The sequence below is a fragment of the Mytilus edulis genome, chromosome 11 (assembly GCF_963676685.1).
Source record: "Mytilus edulis chromosome 11, xbMytEdul2.2, whole genome shotgun sequence".
Taxonomy (NCBI): Eukaryota; Metazoa; Mollusca; class Bivalvia; order Mytilida; family Mytilidae; genus Mytilus; species Mytilus edulis.
This window is the reverse complement of record NC_092354.1, coordinates 69,886,229-69,905,028: the sequence shown is the minus strand read 5'-3', so window position 1 is coordinate 69,905,028 and position 18,800 is coordinate 69,886,229. Positions and strand designations below refer to the sequence as shown.

At 30.4% G+C, this 18,800-nt stretch overlaps 1 protein-coding gene across 1 annotated transcript; it reads left to right on the top strand.

Annotated features, from left to right (window-relative positions):
• The first annotated feature begins 6 nt into the window (after positions 1-6).
• On the top strand, positions 7-16,824 carry LOC139496160 (calmodulin-like protein 4). The gene is made up of 6 exons (XM_071284626.1): positions 7-78; positions 167-197; positions 5,567-5,701; positions 12,374-12,550; positions 14,056-15,219; positions 16,253-16,824. Exons 1-5 carry the CDS (start codon positions 76-78, stop codon positions 14,151-14,153), a joined length of 444 nt encoding a protein of 147 aa, XP_071140727.1. The 5' UTR covers positions 7-75; the 3' UTR covers positions 14,154-15,219; positions 16,253-16,824.
• The last annotated feature ends 1,976 nt before the right edge of the window (positions 16,825-18,800 follow it).

The window sequence follows — 18,800 nt, the reverse complement described above, 5'->3', positions numbered from 1 at the left end:
ACAAATTTTACGTTTTGAGATTATCTTGTATGAGGGGAGCTAACTCTACTCGTGTAAACAAAAGTTGAAAAGAAAATGGTATGTATCAATTAAAACTGATTCATCTTGTTTAACAATTAATCTAATGATTATTAAAACAGCTATTAATTATTTTTTTTTCTTTCAGGCTAGATACTTCAGTCAGAGTGATATAGACAGTAAGTGTAATTATTTAGCCTAATCATAACATGATTTGTCAAAAATTATAAGAAACCTGATTTATGACCACACCCACTTCTTCTTCTTCTTCTTCTTCTTCTTCTTCTTCTTCTTCTTCTTCTTCTTCTTCTTCTTCTTCTTCTTCTTCTTCTTCTTCTTCTTCTTCTTCTTCTTCTTCTTCTTCTTCTTCTTCTTCTTCTTCTTCTTCTTCTTCTTCTTCTTCTTCTTCTTCTTCTTCTTCTTCTTCTTCCGAATACGGGAGTAGACTCCTAGGTAGGAGTGTAAAACTTCCCGGAACTTGTGTGCTATGTACATATGGACTTAATTTAAAAATAATATGACAAGAAAAATCGTTATCAATAACATATATACATTATGTACAGTGGCTTTAAAGTTTAATAAGTTGCTGTGGATCCTTCAAATGTTAGAGTGGATATGCCACTTTTGAAGGATTCCAGGGTGTCTGACATACCTATTGCTTCAGGTAGTGAGTTCCAGTCCGAAATAGTTCGAGGATAAAATGAAAATTTATAGAAATCTTTATTTGTTGATATTTGCCTAAATTTATGTTTCCCCCTAGTGCGTCTATCAGATATTGTTAAGTTGTCCTTAGGAACTTCAACTAACCCCCAATTTATTTTATACAGCATAGTTAATCTTGCCTTTTTCCTTCTTAATTCTAAATTTTCCCATTCCAACGATTTTATTAAATTTGAAACTGCTCCAGGTGATCTGTCTTTATAATCATTGAAGACAAACCTGGCTGCCTTACGCTGTACCTGCTCAACCTGAGTGATGTGTTGTTTTTTGTACGGATCCCAGACAGGAGAAGAGTATTCGACGACCGGACGGACAAGTGATGTGTACGTAAGGTTTTTAACCTTACGTGTGCAGTTTTTTAAGTTCCTACGAAGAAAACCTAAGGTTTTATTTGCCTTACAAGTAATATTGTTTATATGTGTTCCCCAATCAAGATCATGGCTTATAGTTACACCTAAATATTTACTGTCTTTTACTGCTTCTAAAATATGATTATGCAATATATAATCAAAAGTGGAAGGTTTACTTTTTTTAGAAATATGAATGACATAACACTTCTCAGGATTAAAATTCATTTGCCAATCCTCTTCCCATTTTACTAAACTAGACAAATCTTTTTGAAGTAATTGTGCATCAGAACTATTATTTACATTTCTATACAATAAACAGTCATCTGCAAAAAGTCTTGCATTACAAGTTACATGTTCGGGTAGGTCATTTATAAAGAGTAAAAATAATGTTGGGCCTAAAACTGTTCCCTGAGGGACACCAGAATCAACTGCTAATTTTGAAGATTTTACACCGTTTAGTAGTACTTGCTGTTGCCTGTCAGCTAAAAAGTCATTTATCCAATTTAGATTTTGATTTCTTATACCATAAAATTCTAATTTCTGGGCTAATCTTTTATGGGGGACTTTATCGAAAGCTTTAGAAAAATCTAAAAGTATGACATCTATTTGGTTACCATAACCCAATGATTTAGCAAGGTCTTGTATGCTGATGATAAGTTGGGTCTCACAAGACCTTTTGCTTCTAAACCCATGCTGACTATCATTTAATATGTTATTAATTGCAAGGTGTTTCCTTATGTTGCTTGTTAAAATATGTTCTAAAATTTTGCAACATATTGCAGTTAATGAAACTGGTCTATAATTAATAGCGTTATGCTTGTCACCTTTTTTAAATATAGGTACAACATTAGCCTGCTTCCAATCATTTGGGATTTTACCAGTATCAATAGATTTTTGGAAAAAGAATGTCAAAAATGGAGACAATTCTTCTGCAAAATTATGTAAAAAATATGCTGGCAGATTATCAGGGCCAGTGGCTTTATGTGGATTTAAGTTTTTAAGTAACTTTAATAAGCCATTATTACTAATAAATATGTCTGGCATAGTGGGGTGGGGACTTGTACCTTTATTTGGCATAGAGGATGTATCTTCGGTAGTAAAAGCCTTTTTAAATTGTTCATTTAGGATGTTAGCTTGTGTATTTGGCTCACTATACAATAAACCATCCTTTCCTCTTAATGGTGATACTCCAGATGTTTCTGTTTTTTTGCTTTTAATAAATTGCCAGAAAGATTTAGGTTTTTCTTCTAACTGGGGGCTAATTATTTCTTGCATATATGTGCTCTGGGCTCTTCTTATTTCTCTTTGAGCAGTAGCTTTTAACTTTTTATATTTATCTTTATGTTCTTGTTTACCAGTTTTTTTAGCTTTGTTGTAAGCTTTACGTTGTTTTTTACATAAATGGTCTATATCCCTATTTGCCCAAGGGTTGGTGTACTTAGATTTAGTGATTTTGCTTGGTACATTATCATCTATTATTTTATTACTACCTTCTTTGAATTTATTCCATAATTGGTCAATATTTAAATTTTCATTAGTCTGAGATATAAGTTCAGATATAAAATGAGATGTTACGTCTTTTATCTTTTTAATATCTACCTTTTTCCATAAATAAATTTTATGTTGTGATTGTTTAGATCTTTGGGGCTTGCAGATTGCATCCACTAAAACAATATCATGGTCAGATATACCTGGTATAGATTTTATTTTTGTTATTAATGCAGGTTGGTTTGTGCAGAAAAGGTCAAGTATATTATCTTTCCTAGTTGGAAAATCAACCATTTGTTCAATGCCTAAGTTGTTCAGCATTTCTATAAATGCTTCATTCAGCTCCTTAGGATACATTGAGCCAGATATATTTTGCTCAGGCCATTTTATGTCTGGAAGGTTAAAGTCACCACCAAGCCAGAAGGTGGAATTTTTAAATTTTAACTTAAGTTCATTAATTTCAATGATCATTTGTTTGAGATAGTCTATATCATTTTTATTTGGTGGTCTATATGCAGAAATAATAACTAAGGATTTGGTATCAGTTATATTAATTTGGGCAGCAATAAGTTCTACATTTTTGCTTTTATATACTTCTTGGCAAATAATACCTTTTTTAATGGCGATTAATACACCTCCACCTTCTTTTCCGACCCTGTCGTTTCGGAATACATCTTCAAATAGTGTGTTTGGAAAAATTTCAGAAGATAATACATCTTTGTTTAGCCAAGTTTCATTACCAATAATAATATCTGGTTTAGATGATGTTAATAAATTTTCAATTTGAGGAACTTTATTTTTACAACTTCTAAAATTAATCTGAAGAACTCTTAATGAGTTTTGTCTATTAATATTCTTATTTCTTAATTGCTTCGTCACTGGTGGTTTAGGTGATGATGTAGCAACTGGGTCTCCAAAGTTTTCATGACTATCATTTATATTAAAGCTTGAGGAAAAAGCTGAACTATCTGAAAGTACTGAATATGAGTTAGGGTTCAAAATAGAATTACCTGATGAGAGGTATGATTGAAAAATGGTTCTAGAGTGATTAGGAGTATCACATATCGGGCATATCCAAAGTGCTGATGAATTTCCAAACTTTTCATACATTGATGGACTTATATTTACACATCCAATATGACACCATTTATCACAATTATCACAAACAATGGCATCACTGTCCCAGGTACACTTAGATGGAAACAAGACGTTTCGGCAATAGAGACGGTTCGGCATTGTTCTTTTGGACATGTACCACTTCGGTCATATAATAAAGGTCGTTTCGGCCTATCTAGATACTTCTACTTTTTCTTCTACTTTTTAGTGACCGCCTTCAACACGTTGAAGTTTATGTCACTTGCACTGCGCATTGCTTTGTGGTCCACAAATTGTGGAGACGTATATACAGTGAAAAATTTTAATTTTATGATTAAAAGCAAAAATTAATTATAACATTTTTACATAGTGATAGTGCATATTTTTTTATTTTTATTTATTTATATATTAAGATAAAACTATTTACACATGATGAATTTACTGACTGTAGGTGTGGGTTGATATGGCTGTTTTGAATGACTCTATAGAGTCGCTCATAACAATACTCAGAGGAAGGCTGTTCCAGTTTTTTATTGTGCGTGGAAAGAATGATTGTTGGCGTATTTGCGTTCTGCAGGATGGAATCTGATATGAGAGTGCGTGCATGTTCCGGGACTGTCTGAGCGGTTGTATAAGTCTGTCTGTTTTTGTGATGGCTATGAGGTGGTATGAAATTTTATAGAACATGACAAGGCGTGCATCAGTTCTTCTGTATGCTAGGTTTCTCCATTTTAAGTGGTCAATCATGTCACTAACACTTGATGTGTTTCTATGTCGGTTAGTGACAAACCTAGCAGCCCTTCGTTGTACCTTTTCTAGTTTATTTATGTCCTCAGTAAAGTAAGGATCCCATACTGAACAGGCATATTCTAGTGATGGTCTGACTAAGGATTTATATGCCTGTTCCTTTACTGAGGTGGAACTGATGTTAAGGTTCCTTCTTAGAAAACCTAGTGTACTGTTAGCCTTATTACAGATGGTGTTTATGTGACTGTGCCATTTTAGGTCTGATTGTATTGTCACGCCTAGGTATTTTGCTTTGTCCACATGTTCAAGAACATGGCCGTGTAGAGTGTAATTGTAAATAATTGGATTTTTATTTCGACTGATGGACATAACATTACACTTGTCAGGATGAAAAGCCATTTTCCAAGTATGTTCCCAGATGCCTAGTGTGTTTAGATCTTTTTGTAGGGTTTCGCAGTCGCTGTTAGATTTTATAACCAGATAAGCAATAGTGTCGTCTGCGAAAAGGCGTATGGTGGAATTTAGCCCAACTGGAATATCATTAATATAAAATAGAAACAGACTTGGGCCCAGAACAGATCCTTGAGGCACTCCTGACTTCACAGGGACATAGCCTGAAATCTCACCCTCTAGAATAACTGCTTGGGTACGACATGATAAAAAGCCCTGTATCCATGCATTTGTTTTCCCCTGTATCCCATAGTAATTTAGTTTGTGTGATAATAAATTATGGCTGACTTTATCAAAAGCTTTAGAAAAGTCCATTATGAGTACATCTGTTTGTTTTGAAGTTTCAATATTTTTGGTGACATCATCTATAAATTCCAAAAGCTGAGTTTCACAAGATCTATTTTTTCGAAAGCCGTGTTGAAGGGGATACAGGATGTTATGGTTGTCTGCGTGTGTCATGATTGCGCTAACTACAACATGTTCTATAAGTTTGCAACATATGCATGTTAAAGAAATAGGCCTATAATTCTCTGGTTTATATTTGGACCCTTTCTTAAAGATAATAGTGCTACAGGAACAATAGTTAAAAAATACGAAGGTTTAAATCTGTAACGTACGTTATTTATACTTTATGCATTGTTTTATATGATTTATTATACATGTTATAAGTTATGTTTGTACATTTTTGTTCTTTTCAGAGTTCAAGGAATGCTTCTTTTATCATGCACGAAAGAGTATCAAAAATGAAGAAAATCTGTCAATTATAATGAGATCTCTGGGGTATAGTCCAACCAAAGAAGAAGTATCAAAGTATTTTACAAATTATGGACCAGGTAATTAAATATGATAAAATATGGCCCACTCAGGCAAGGTAACTGGCTATAACTAATATGACCCAGATTACTGTTTTATAAAAAAATATAGGCCCATAGCAATTATGAATGTAGGACAGAAAGTCACAGGACAAAAAGTCACAGACAAAAAGTCACGGACAAAAAGTCACAGGACAAAAAGTCACAATTCAGTTTTGAGATTATTTTTCTTTGAACAAGACTACACTAATTTTTTAAATATTTTTTTTGTTTTTTCTTGAACTTTTTTATATGAAGCAACTTTGTAATTCAAAATGTGTTCAATAAATATCGATTATGATCAAATAATTGTTATGAAAACAAAATGTCACAGTGGCTAACTACCTAAATGGCTTTTTTCTGCCAAGAAATATGTCCTTTGTATGAATAATTTTAATAAATTTTCATTTATCAAGGCTTATGAACAATTGCCTAAACTTAGAAATAAAAATATGTTACAAAAAGAAAATATTTCAAGATCTTTCTCTCGTATATATTGAATCAATTGTCAACAAATTATTTGTGACTTTTTGTTCTACCAAATTTGTGACTTTATGTCCTGTGACTTTGTCCTGTGACTTTCTGTCCGTTTACCGGCAATTATATAACTACAGACATATATTTGGCCCAGGAAACAACATGTACTTACATCATGTACATGTACAAAATAAAATTGTCCAGGTTACTCCATACAAGTGAATGTGGCAAAGGAATTACATATAAATGGATATGGAACATATTACTACATGCAGAAAAAAAACACATATTTATTTATACTACATATTGCATGTATTGAAAAAAACATATAACTAAATACAGAAAATACAACTATATATAGTAAAAAAAAGTAATGTATTTCTGTATATAATATATACATTTTATTGATAAGTTAGTACTTGTTAGTGCACAATATGTATATATAGTAATAATGACATGTATGTAACTGAATAGAAATATGATAACATGATGTATAATAAATTCTAATTTATGAAATTAATTTAATTTTTGCTGCAACCAGATTATGGAATTTTTCGTATTTGCCTTCTTTATTTATCAATATTTCATGATATTGAAGAAATTCTTTTTTGAAAATTTCAAACATATTAATTTGTTTTGTTTTTTGTTCGGATATATAGTATCCTTTGTATACAGTAAAAAGAATAATTGTAATTAAATCATTAATACTGTAGTAACTTGTATCGTTTATTTTGTATCCGTACAAAAGTGATTTAATTGATATGATGTGATGTCCTATTTTAAGTTTATCAAGTAAAAGTTTTATTTGATTCCAAAATGATTTCAGAAATTTGCATGTTAAAAAGTAGTGCTCATAATCTTCGATGACATCACAAATATTACATAGCGGAGTTTTAGTTATTTTCCAAGAGAAAAGTAATTGTTTGGTTGGTAAAATGTAGTGCAGAAATTTCCATCTTAACATTTTGAATTTATTATCTTGTATATAGTAAAAGATATAATTTAGCATTTGTTGTCTTTTGTTTGTGTTGTTTTCCAAGATAAATATGTTGTCCCATTTTTGAAATCCTATTGGTTTTTCATAATATCTATTTAAGAGGGAGATGTAAATGTCTTTGGAGGAAATGTTTTTAAGTGATACCATTTTCCCTTTTTTATCTTTAAATTTATATTCGGAGTCAATGGTGACTTTTGTTTTTAATGATTCTTCTTTAGTTAGCTCTTGTAACCACTGTTTTGGTATTGCTTTCATTAATTTAGAATATTCTGAAAACCAGTTAGCATGACAGGAAAGTTTATCTAAGATCATGTTTTGATTAAATTTTCCTTTATTATCAATAATGTCATTTAAAAAAAGAATTTTGCTGTTTATCCAGTTTTTGAAGATGAGACATTTACCGTTTAATTTGATATTTTTATTGCCCCATATAAGCTGCTGTCTTATTTGTTTATATGATAGATGATCCAATTCCTTTTCAGATTTTGTATTTATCCATGATTTGATTATTCTTAAGTAAAATTGTGGAATTAGTTCTTTCAGTTTATAGACCAAATTAATATTGGTAAAATTCATTTTAAATATAAGGAATTCTTGTCCAAATTTATCAAAATAAAATCTTGGTAATACTTTCCAATTGGGTGATAGATCTTCGTTGTCGATGAGTTTTTTTACCCAACTAATATTTATCACTTCTAGATATTTATCTATGTTTATCATTTTAAGCCCGCCAGCATGGTAATTTTTACTTATTATATCCCTTTTAACCTTTTCAGATTTATTATTCCATGTAAAACTGTATATTAATTTTTTAAATTTTGCTAGGTATTCGTTATCAATTTCGGTTACAGATGCAACATATTAAGTAATATTCGGTAAGATTAATGATTTAACAAGAGTTATCTTACCTAACATAGTTAAATTTCTTTTATTCCAATCTTTAATTATTTTTTCAGATTTTTCGTATTGTCGTTGCAAGTTTAATTTTTTACACTCATTTTTATTAAGTCCAAAGTATATTCCCAAAACTTTTATAGGTTTTTGTGTAAAATTAATGTTTTCAACTTTATCTTTGCAGGACTTTAAATTGCCGAGCCATATTCCTTCTGTTTTATTTCGGTTAAGCTTTAGGCCTGAAAGTGATCCAAAAATTTCTATAATATTCAGAGTTAATGACACTTCTTGTTTTGAATTTAAAAATAAAGTGGTGTCGTCTGCAAGCTGGCTTAATTTTAATGTATGGGTTTTATTATCTAGTTTAATTTGAAAACCTTTAAAATTTTTATTCTGTCTTAATCTACTAGCTAAAATTTCAACAGCAATTACGAAAATTATAGAACTCGCGGGACACCCTTGACAGATTCCGCGCTCAATGTTGAAGGGTCTTGAAATCCAGCCATTATTTAATATGCAACCCTTTATATCTGTGTATAACGTATTTATCCACCTCAAAAGAGATTCCTGGAAGCCAAATTTCTTTAAAGAACAATACATAAATTCCCATTCTAGCGAGTCAAATGCCTTTGTGAAGTCTAAAAATAGGATAGCTCCATCTACATTGAATTTTTCCGAATAATCTATAATATCTTGGATTTGTCTAATATTAAATCCTATATATCTATTTTTTACATAACCGTTTTGGTCACTATGAATAATTTTATGCAATATTGGTTTCAGTCTTTGTGCAAGAGAGTATGCTATAATTTTGGTATCTACATTTAGTAAGGTAATTGGTCTATAATTATCTAAATTTAATGGGTCGTTTTTCTTGTATATAAGGGTAATCAATCCAAGTTTCTGAGAATTTGTTAATTCTTTTTTTTCATAGCAATTATTAAAAACATCTACAGCAAAGTTTTGTAAGTTTGACCAAAAAGCTCTATAAAATTCAATTGAGAGACCATCGATACCTGGTGTTTTATTAAGTTTCATTTTAAAAACAGATTGTGTACATTCCTCTATTGTCAGGTTGCCGTCAATTTCATTGCCTTCTTTTGTACTTAATTTGTAATTTATTTTAGTTTTTTCAATATAATTTTCAATTTCTGTTAGATCAGGGTTAGTTGACTTATATAAATTGACATAATAATTTCTCCCCGTATCTAATATTTTGCCTTGATCTTCTGTTATTTCTCCTTTACTGTCCCTTATAGCAGTAATGTTTTTCCTAGTTTGTCTTGATTTTTCTAATCCCAAGAAATATTTTGTATTTTTTTCGCCCTCTTCTATCCATTTAACTCGTGATCTTATTTGTGCCCCTTTTATTTTATCTGAATATAGAGTTTGTAGCGTTTCTTCTGTTTTATTTATTGAATCTATTATATTTGGCAAATTATTTTTTCCATCCAGGTTGTTATCATGAATTTCATTCAAAAGTTTAAGTTCTTGTTCTAGTTTTGTAATTTCATCTCTTTTATGTTTAGCTTTTAATTTACAATGTTCTATAGTTTTCTCTCTTACTTCTATTTTAAAAAGATCCCACACGATTGCTAGACTTTTTTTATTTCTTAATTTTTTATATTTATCTATCAAAGTATTTATTTTTATTTTGTATGATTCGTCGTTAAGAATATTGTTGTTTAATTTGAAGTATCCCTTTCCTTTGTTCCCTTGACAATGATTAATTTTAAGTGAAATCGCTAAGTGATCTGTATATTGAATTGTTGCAGGTCGTATATCAGTGCTGAGTACTCTTGGTCTCACATCTTCACTTACTAGAAAATAATCAATTCTACTAGCTACTTCATTATTTTTCCTTTTCCAGGTATATTGCGTTTTATTTGGATTTATAGCTCTCCATATATCTATAACTTTTAGTTTTTTTATCAAAGTTTTTAGCCCATTTGTCTTATTTTTTATTTTTTGTTGATCTTTTTTATTACTTTTTCTATCTTTTATATTAAGCGTTTCATTCATATCACCGCCTATGATAATTATACCAAGACTATATTTTTCAATGACACTTAAAGCTTTTTTAAAGAATATATTTCTATCTTTACATGTGTTTGGGGCATAAAGGTTTACAAAGGTAAATATATTTTTATCGATTTCTATGTTGATTAAAACAATTCTTCCGTCTTGATCTACATATTTATCTATGATTTCATACTTAATTTTTTGGTTGATATAAATCGAAACACCTCTTGATTGCGTGCTTCCAAAACTATGATATAAATCGCCCGTAAATTCTTTATCTATTGAATTGTTCGAAAAATGTGTTTCTTGTAAAAATATTATGTTGCATTTTTGTTGTTTTATCCATTCTTTTAGTCTAATTCTTTTTTCATATTTTCCTAACCCCTGACAATTTAAAGAACATATATGCAATGGATTAGTTGACATCTTGATTTTGTTTTTAAAAAAGTATTTGATACATGTATTTCAAATATAAAAAGCAGAATATACATACAAATATATACAGAATTTAGAGATAAAAATACAATCATATGTGCATCTCTAATGACAGTTTTAACTTTGACTGTGTGAGTTGCTAGACTAAATATAATTACATGTACACACATACATTTAATTTCATATTGACCGACTTTAATAGGTTTCCACCTATTTCTATATTTAGAATTGTTAGCTGGTAAAATATATTGACCTTCACATGTAAAACGATTAATTCGCACGAGGATTAACTTTAATAGACTAATATACCGTACATAGAAATATATAAATGTGATGGATATAATATATATCTTTCTGAATTGGTGAGTATTGAATTTATTTTTCGTTAATTGTATATTTTTAAAACACTTTTCAGAAATAAAGACATTAATAAACAAGTAGCAAAAATAACGGGAGATTATTATCAAATACTTTCGTGTGCTTATGATAACAGTACAGATATTACAACTATTTTGTTTACGGGGCTTGACTTTAATTATACAAATATTTAGCAGGACACGGAGATTCTGATTCAAATAATTAAAAAAAAGAAGACATAATGCATGAATGGAAACTTTTGAGGTTACAACTAAAAAAGGATAATTATCTGCATATAAAAACAGGTATAAATAGGTCAAACTGATTTGTTTACATTTTGTATACAGGTGTGTGGAAATGGCGATGAAATTAATTTGCATATCTATATAAATATAGTAGAGTGCTATTGGTTTTCTGTTTACATGATTATATGACATAGCGCACATATTGATATTTTGGTACATTGAAACACAAATTATTACATATGTATATATAACTATACTTGTTATTTCATATGGGAAAAAAAGGAGTAGTTTCATTGATCTATACATATTATATTGACAACAATCTATTTATAGAGTTAATTGTTCTATTTTGTTTTGTGCAGAGTATATACAATCTAATGTTATTGTATCATACACTGCCACATATTTTTTTAATTATTTTTTATAGATATATATAAAATAGGAGTATATACAGATATTTGTACAAGTACAAATTATTATGTCCATTGACTTAGGCATTGTTGTATGGATAATATATTTTGAAAGGAAATGATATATGGTAACTGTTCTTGTACCTATGTCTTTGATGATTTACTGGAATCAGTTTGTCTGTTGTGATATTCATCTGTAGGGGTTGTTGCTGGTCTTTTCCCCTGTTTTTGTACTGGTGTTGTTGATTCAGGGTTTACAATGAATTTGTCTATTGGTCCTTTTGATTCAACTTTTGGCTTGCTTTTTGTATTGTCTTTGTTTTTCTTTTTTCTTGTTTTTTTCTCCTGTAAATCAGGATCAATTTCTGTAATGACTTTACTGATAGCCGTTGTTGTTGCTGTTATTGCTTCTGTAGGTAGCAATATTGACTGTGAAGGTGGGGTTTCACAGAAATACATTACTAGGCATACAGAAGTATATACTACAGTACTAAAGAAAGACTCAGACCTATTTCATTGAGCAGCATCTCCTCTGAAACCATACAAAGTCAGAAATATTAGGACATGTACTTCCTAAATTTTTCTTGGAAACAACTTATTTACACAGAGAACACCAATTCTTAAAGAAAAGTAATCTAATGTAATCTATTACATTTGAAATAAGGTGTAATTGTAATGTAATCGATTACATTTTATTAGCACAGTAATTGTAATTTAATCGATTATAATTGACCCCATCCCTGCTTACAACTACTAACAGTATAAGTCATGTTAGTGTTTTTTCCAAAAATTAATACATTTATTTCTTAATTAACAGATATAGAATTTGCATCTTTCCTGGAATGTATGCATGACCACAAAGGAGTAGAAAATCCAGAAAAAGAACTGATAAATGCCTTTAAAGCTCATGATACACAGAGTAAAGGCTATGTTAATGCATCAGAAGTTAGACATATCTTAATGAATCTAGGAGAAAAATTAACTAGCCGAGAAGGTATGAATGTATTGATATAAGATTTTATTACTCAGCTGTGGATTTGGTATTTGGTCAGGAAATTTATCTGATTGAGTATAATATGTTGTGTAATATTGTTTAGATCCGCCAGGCTGTTTGACAATAATTTGTAATTAAGTTTATACCAACTAAGTATTAAAATATTTGGTTTAATACATAGTCATATTATGCAGCTTCAGTTTTAAGATATATAATAAAATTGAGACTGGAAATGGGGAATGTGTCAAAGAGACAACAACCCGACCATAGAACAGACAACAGCAGAAGGTCACCAACAGGTCTTCAATGCAGCGAGAAATTCCCACACCGGGTGGCGTCCTTCAGCTGGCCCCTAAACAAATATGTATACTAGTTCAGTAATAATGAATGCCATACAAACTCGAAATTGTACACAAGAAACTAAAATTAAAAATAATACAAGACTAACAAAGACCAGAGGCTCCTGACTTGGGACAGGCGCAAACATGTGGCGCGGTTAAACATGTTTATGAGATCTCAACCTCCCCCTATACCTCTAGCCAATGTAGAAATTTAGTAAACGCATTTTATACGCACATTAAAGTTCAGTTCAAAAGAAGTCTGAGTCTGATGTCAGACGATGTAACCAAAGAAAATAAACAAAATGACAATAATATATAAATAACAACAGACTACTAGCAGTTAACTGACATGCCAGCTCCAGACTTCATAAACTGATTGAAAGATTATGTCTTCATCATATGAATATCAGGCACAATCCTTCCCGTTAGGGGTTTAGTATCATACCATCATAAAATATATGAGAAGAACATAACTGTGTCATGCCAACAACTGGTTTTTAAATAAATGTGTTTAGTTCCGATGCAAAGACCCTATAAGTGACAATGAATCAATATAATAATGTATAGTTGTAACTATCTCAGATCTGCAGGGCAGTCCTTTCATGTGTGACGAAACTTTAAATTTTAAAACACCTATGGAGCATGGATATTTTATTACAAAATTCACGTGGCTCTTATAGTATTCAAAGTCTAATTTAACATTTTGCCAGGAAGTTCATTATTTTATAATTTTCAGACCTGTTTGGTACAATCAGAACTTGTAGTCATTCAGTATTTGCTGAATCCTTGAATTTAAATAATCCCTCTGAGCATGATTTTAAATCAATGATTAGTAACAAATGGATTTATACAGTTTGTACTTTGAACAACATTGTGGCAACTCCTTAAGAATGACCTTGCCCTTATATTTACTTACTGATTTTATAAGATTGCAGAGCTCTGCATCAGATGATAAGGTTAACATATCATCACACACAAATGTTTTCAGGATTTTTACATTTTTTGTCCCTATACATATATTATGTACATATTCCTTTAAAAAATATTTTAAATGTTTTCTGAATTTTGATTTTGAATCCTCTGTACTTTTCATGATCAACCATACCATCTTTTACAGAGCAATTATGTAATTTTATAATTATATGGTGTGTTTTATTTTTACAGTTGAAGCAATGTTACGAGATGCAGGAACACAACCAGGTGGACAGATCAGATACAATGAATTTGTAAAGACATTGTTAACCCCTGTACCAGATTATTAAAACATGATATATATGAGAGTCTCAAGTATGGCCACATCACAATGACATCTTTTTTGTTCAGACTGACATTCACTGTAAATCATATGCATGCTAAACATTTTTCAAAAGGCAATGGGGAGAGAACATACACTTTTTTATTTTTGATAATTTTTTAGAACGCTAAGTAATGTTTTAAACTTTCCATTTTTTTACTATTACCTATGTAATACATGGCTAAAAGTGAAAAAAAAACTATTGGTATTATTGTTAAGAGATATTAAAAAAACATATGAAATATCTAAAAAGGGAGATAACTCAAAAAGTACATTCCGTTGTAACAGTTACAGTTAATATAAAGTACATATTCTTTTAGACTGAGGCAATGAGAAAGATTAAATATCCATTTCATGATGTACACCATAAGTTTGTTGTGTGACTGATATATGGAAGGCTATGTAAAAGGTCTCTACCTATTTAAGTTGTGTATGAAAAATAAAATCACTTACAAAATGTATGTATTTAACTCTCTAAATTTCTTTTTAAATTTTAAAATATCGTTTTTTGGTTTTTTTTCCTACCAATTACAAATGAAATTCAAATCCTGCTTAATATTATAGCATCAAATCTTATCTTTCCCTAAAATCTTGAAAATTATAAATTAAAATGATGCGGCCATACTTCCCCAAAATTACTACTTGATTTGTAAATTGCAAGCATTATTATTTCACATCAATGTTGATTTTTCATTAAGCATTCCATCTGACACATAAGAAGAAAAACTTTCAAGGTTAAAGGAAAAAAAGTTCAAAGATCATCATTCTATACATCATGTACACTACATGAAACTATTGTTTTTTGATACATTATATCAAATTTATATTTTATATTTTATATATATTCTGAAGTGACATTCCATGTATACCTAATGACTTAAGACTGGTCAATGTCATGTATACGTTGTCTTTTATTACATATGGTTGTTTAAAAGTATGTGTTACTGTACATGTTTTATTGTCACTAAATTTGTGATTATTTTAAGTTCCAACAGACCAGGCATGCTGTAAATTAAGGGATACCCTATTTCAGGGCTTCCAAAAAATATTTGAGCCAGCCGGACAATTCATATCTGATCCCGATTTTAATCCCTTAAGACTTAGTCACAAAAAGGCAATAGTATGGTAATCAGACGGCCATTCCAATGATTGGCATTACATTAAAAAAAAAATTAAACTTTACTTTGATATGATATGAATTTGATGTTCGGATGTAACTGTTAAATTGGCAGTGCACTATTCAAAGTGTGCACATCAGCGTGCTCCTATCTGCCTTAGACTTTTTATTTGTGCAAATTGACATTGTCAAAAACTTTACTTTCGTTTCAACCGGATGTTGACTTGACAATGGTAAAACATGGACCATAAACGGATACGTAAAATCCGTGTACGTTTACAAAGCACGACTGAGAGAAGAAGCTCTTTCCACGTTGTTTCTTCAACAAAATACTTGAATTGAACGTTAGATACAGATATCAATGATAATTTTAGCATTTTTAAAGAAATGTAGGATGCATTATTGAATTTCCCACCTGTGCACATGCGCACACGTGTTCTAATTCATACGACATAGTTCTGACGATTTTTTATTTAAAACCTTTTTATAAAATTTTTCATCAAATCATGTTGATAAACTAATTTCTAATAATTTTAATCTATTGGACTTAATCAATTAAATACAAACCGCTGAAATGTAAGAAAATAATTGTGAATAAACCGATCAATTTAAATACGATGTCCGGTACTGAACATAGTTCACCTGTCACCTGAACAGGTAGATTTCAGCTGTCCTACTACTAATTAGCCTTGATTAAAATTAGAAGGTATTGAAGTAGGTTTTGTTTTGATAGTAATTAATCTTCATGTCGCATTTATGACCGGAAATGTGTTGATGTTAAAGGCAAAAGGTTGGATCAAAAAGATCGTGAATTATGTAAAAATGACCGAAAAAGCCTTGAAAACTAAAAAGTATATGACCGTTTCATGCTTTGCCCAGCCGGACTTTTACCGGACATTATACAAATGACCGGAATATATGACCGTTTTGGAAGCCTTGCCCTATTTAAGAATAGGTTATCTGTTGGTCATTGCTTATAAGTAACAGTTTAAAAGATTTAATCAAATTCTTGATTTAGAGGGAATCATTAAAGGGAACTCTTTAATTTACATTGTCAGACATGAATCTTTGATTGATAATTTCCTTTTATTACCCTTCAGGCTATTCTTTTTAAATAACCACCACCCATCATATTTTAATATTTTTGATTTGAACCAAATCCCTCAGTTTTCAATTCTTTTAATAATAATAATAATAATAATAAGTCCTAGGCCTTCAAATCATCATTTCAAAATCTAAAGGAGTGTGTGTAATTTTGATATTTTCTTATCCCAAAATGAAAAGAAAAAAACTAAATTCATTGATAAAATTTCCATTGTTTGATTGTTTTTAACTAATCACAACGTTTTGTTGTATTTTCTTAAAAATTATTATCCAGACGGTTCTGAAACAGAAAACTGCATAGAGTGTTAAACCAAACTCAGTTGTGTAAAATTAATTGAATAATATGTACTTGTCAGTTATGCTTATTGTTATATTTTATTGATATATTTCTACAAAGAATAAAATGTTGACATTTGTATTATTTCTGTTTGTCACCCATGTTGGGGGGGGGGGGGGACAATTGAATACAGGATTTCTGTTCTTCTGGTTTTGTTAGCACTTTCACATATTCAATTGCTGACATTTAATGAAACATTTATCATATGTATATATCAGCAATAATTGGAACGAGTTTAAAACAATGTAGTGTTGATCAAATTTTATGCTCCTGCCGTAGTGAAGAGAGGCATTTAGTTTTACACTTGTCTGTCCCTACATACTTAAAAATAGAAGGATCAATACCACACAAGAAAGGTTTGGATTGATTTTTATACGACCGCAAAATTTGAAAAAAATTTCGTCGTATATTGCTATCACGTTGGCGTCGTCGTCCGAATACTTTTAGTTTTCGCACTCTAACTTTAGTAAAAGTGAATAGAAATCTATGAAATTTAAACACAAGGTTTATGACCACAAAAGGAAGGTTGGGATTGATTTTGGGAGTTTTGGTCCCAACATTTTAGGAATTAGGGGCCAAAAAGGGCCCAAATAAGCATTTTCTTGGTTTTCGCACTATAACTTTAGTTGAAGTTAATAGAAATCTATGAAATTTTGACACAAGGTTTATGACCACAAAAGAAAGGTTGGGATTGATTTTGGGAGTTTTGGTTCCAACAGTTTAGGAATTAGGGGCCAAAAAAGGGCCCAAATAAGCATTATTCTTGGTTTTTGCACAATAACTTTAGTTTAAGTAAATAGAAATCAATGAAATTTAAACACAATGTTTATGACCACAAAAGGAAGGTTGGTATTGATTTTGGGAGTTTTGGTCCCAACAGTTTAGGAATAAAGGGCCCAAAGGGTCCCAAAATTAAACTTTGTTTGATTTCATCAAAAATTGAATAATTGGGGTTCTTTGATATGCCGAATCTAACTGTGTATGTAGATTCTTAATTTTTGGTCCCGTTTTCAAATTGGTCTACATTAAGGTCCAAAGGGTCCCAAATTAAACTTAGTTTGATTTTAACAAAAATTGAATCCTTGGGGTTCTTTGATATGCTGAATCTAAAAATGTACTTAGATTTTTTATTATTGACCCAGTTTTCAAGTTGGTCCAAATCGGGGTCCAAAATTAAACTTTGTTTGATTTCATCAAAAATTGAATAATTGGGGTTCTTTGATATGCCAAATCTAACTGTGTATGTAGATTCTTAATTTTTGGTCCCGTTTTAAAATTGGTCTACATTAAAGTCCAAAGGGTCCAAAATTAAACTTGATTTTAACAAAAATTGAATTCTTGGGCCTCTTTGATATGCTGAATCTAAACATGTACTTAGATTTTTGATTATGGGCCCAGTTTTCAAGTTGGTCCAAATCAGGATCCAAAATTATTATATTAAGTATTGTGCAATAGCAAGAAATTTTCAATTGCACAGTATTCAGCAATAGCAAGAAATCTTCAATTGCACAGTATTGTGCAATAGCAAGAAATCTTCAATTGCACAGTATTGTGCAATAGCAAATATTTTCAATTGCACAGTATTGCACAATAGCAAGAAATATCTAATTGCACAATATTGTGCAATAGCAAGAAATTCCAATTGGATTTCAATTGGAGTTATCTTTCTTTGTCCAGAATAGTAGTTGAATCAACTTAAATCATTGTTTTATACAATATATATACAATGTATATTCACTTTTACTACCAACTGATAGATTAAAACAATCTTTACCATTCAGTAAAAACAAGCACTTTTTTTACATTTTAATATTTTATGATGTATTTAAATGAGTAGTTATTGTTTGCAAACTTCATTAGAAATTTGAATTGAGATCAGTTTTGAAATAAGGGAAAGGGGGATGTGAAAAAAAAATTGGGGGGTCAATTTTTTTCATTTCAGATTTCATAAATAAAAAGAAAATTTCTTCAAACATTTTTTTGAGAGGATTAATATTCAACAGCATAGTGAATTGTTCAAAGGCAAACATATTTTTTTTAAGTTCATTAGACCACAT

Excerpts from the sequence above, each read along its gene's own strand:
- LOC139496160 (XM_071284626.1), top strand. Across the intron at positions 198-5,566 it reads CAGTCAGAGTGATATAGACA|AGTTCAAGGAATGCTTCTTT; the intron begins GTAAGTGTAATT and ends TGTTCTTTTCAG. Across the intron at positions 5,702-12,373 it reads TTTTACAAATTATGGACCAG|ATATAGAATTTGCATCTTTC; the intron begins GTAATTAAATAT and ends CTTAATTAACAG.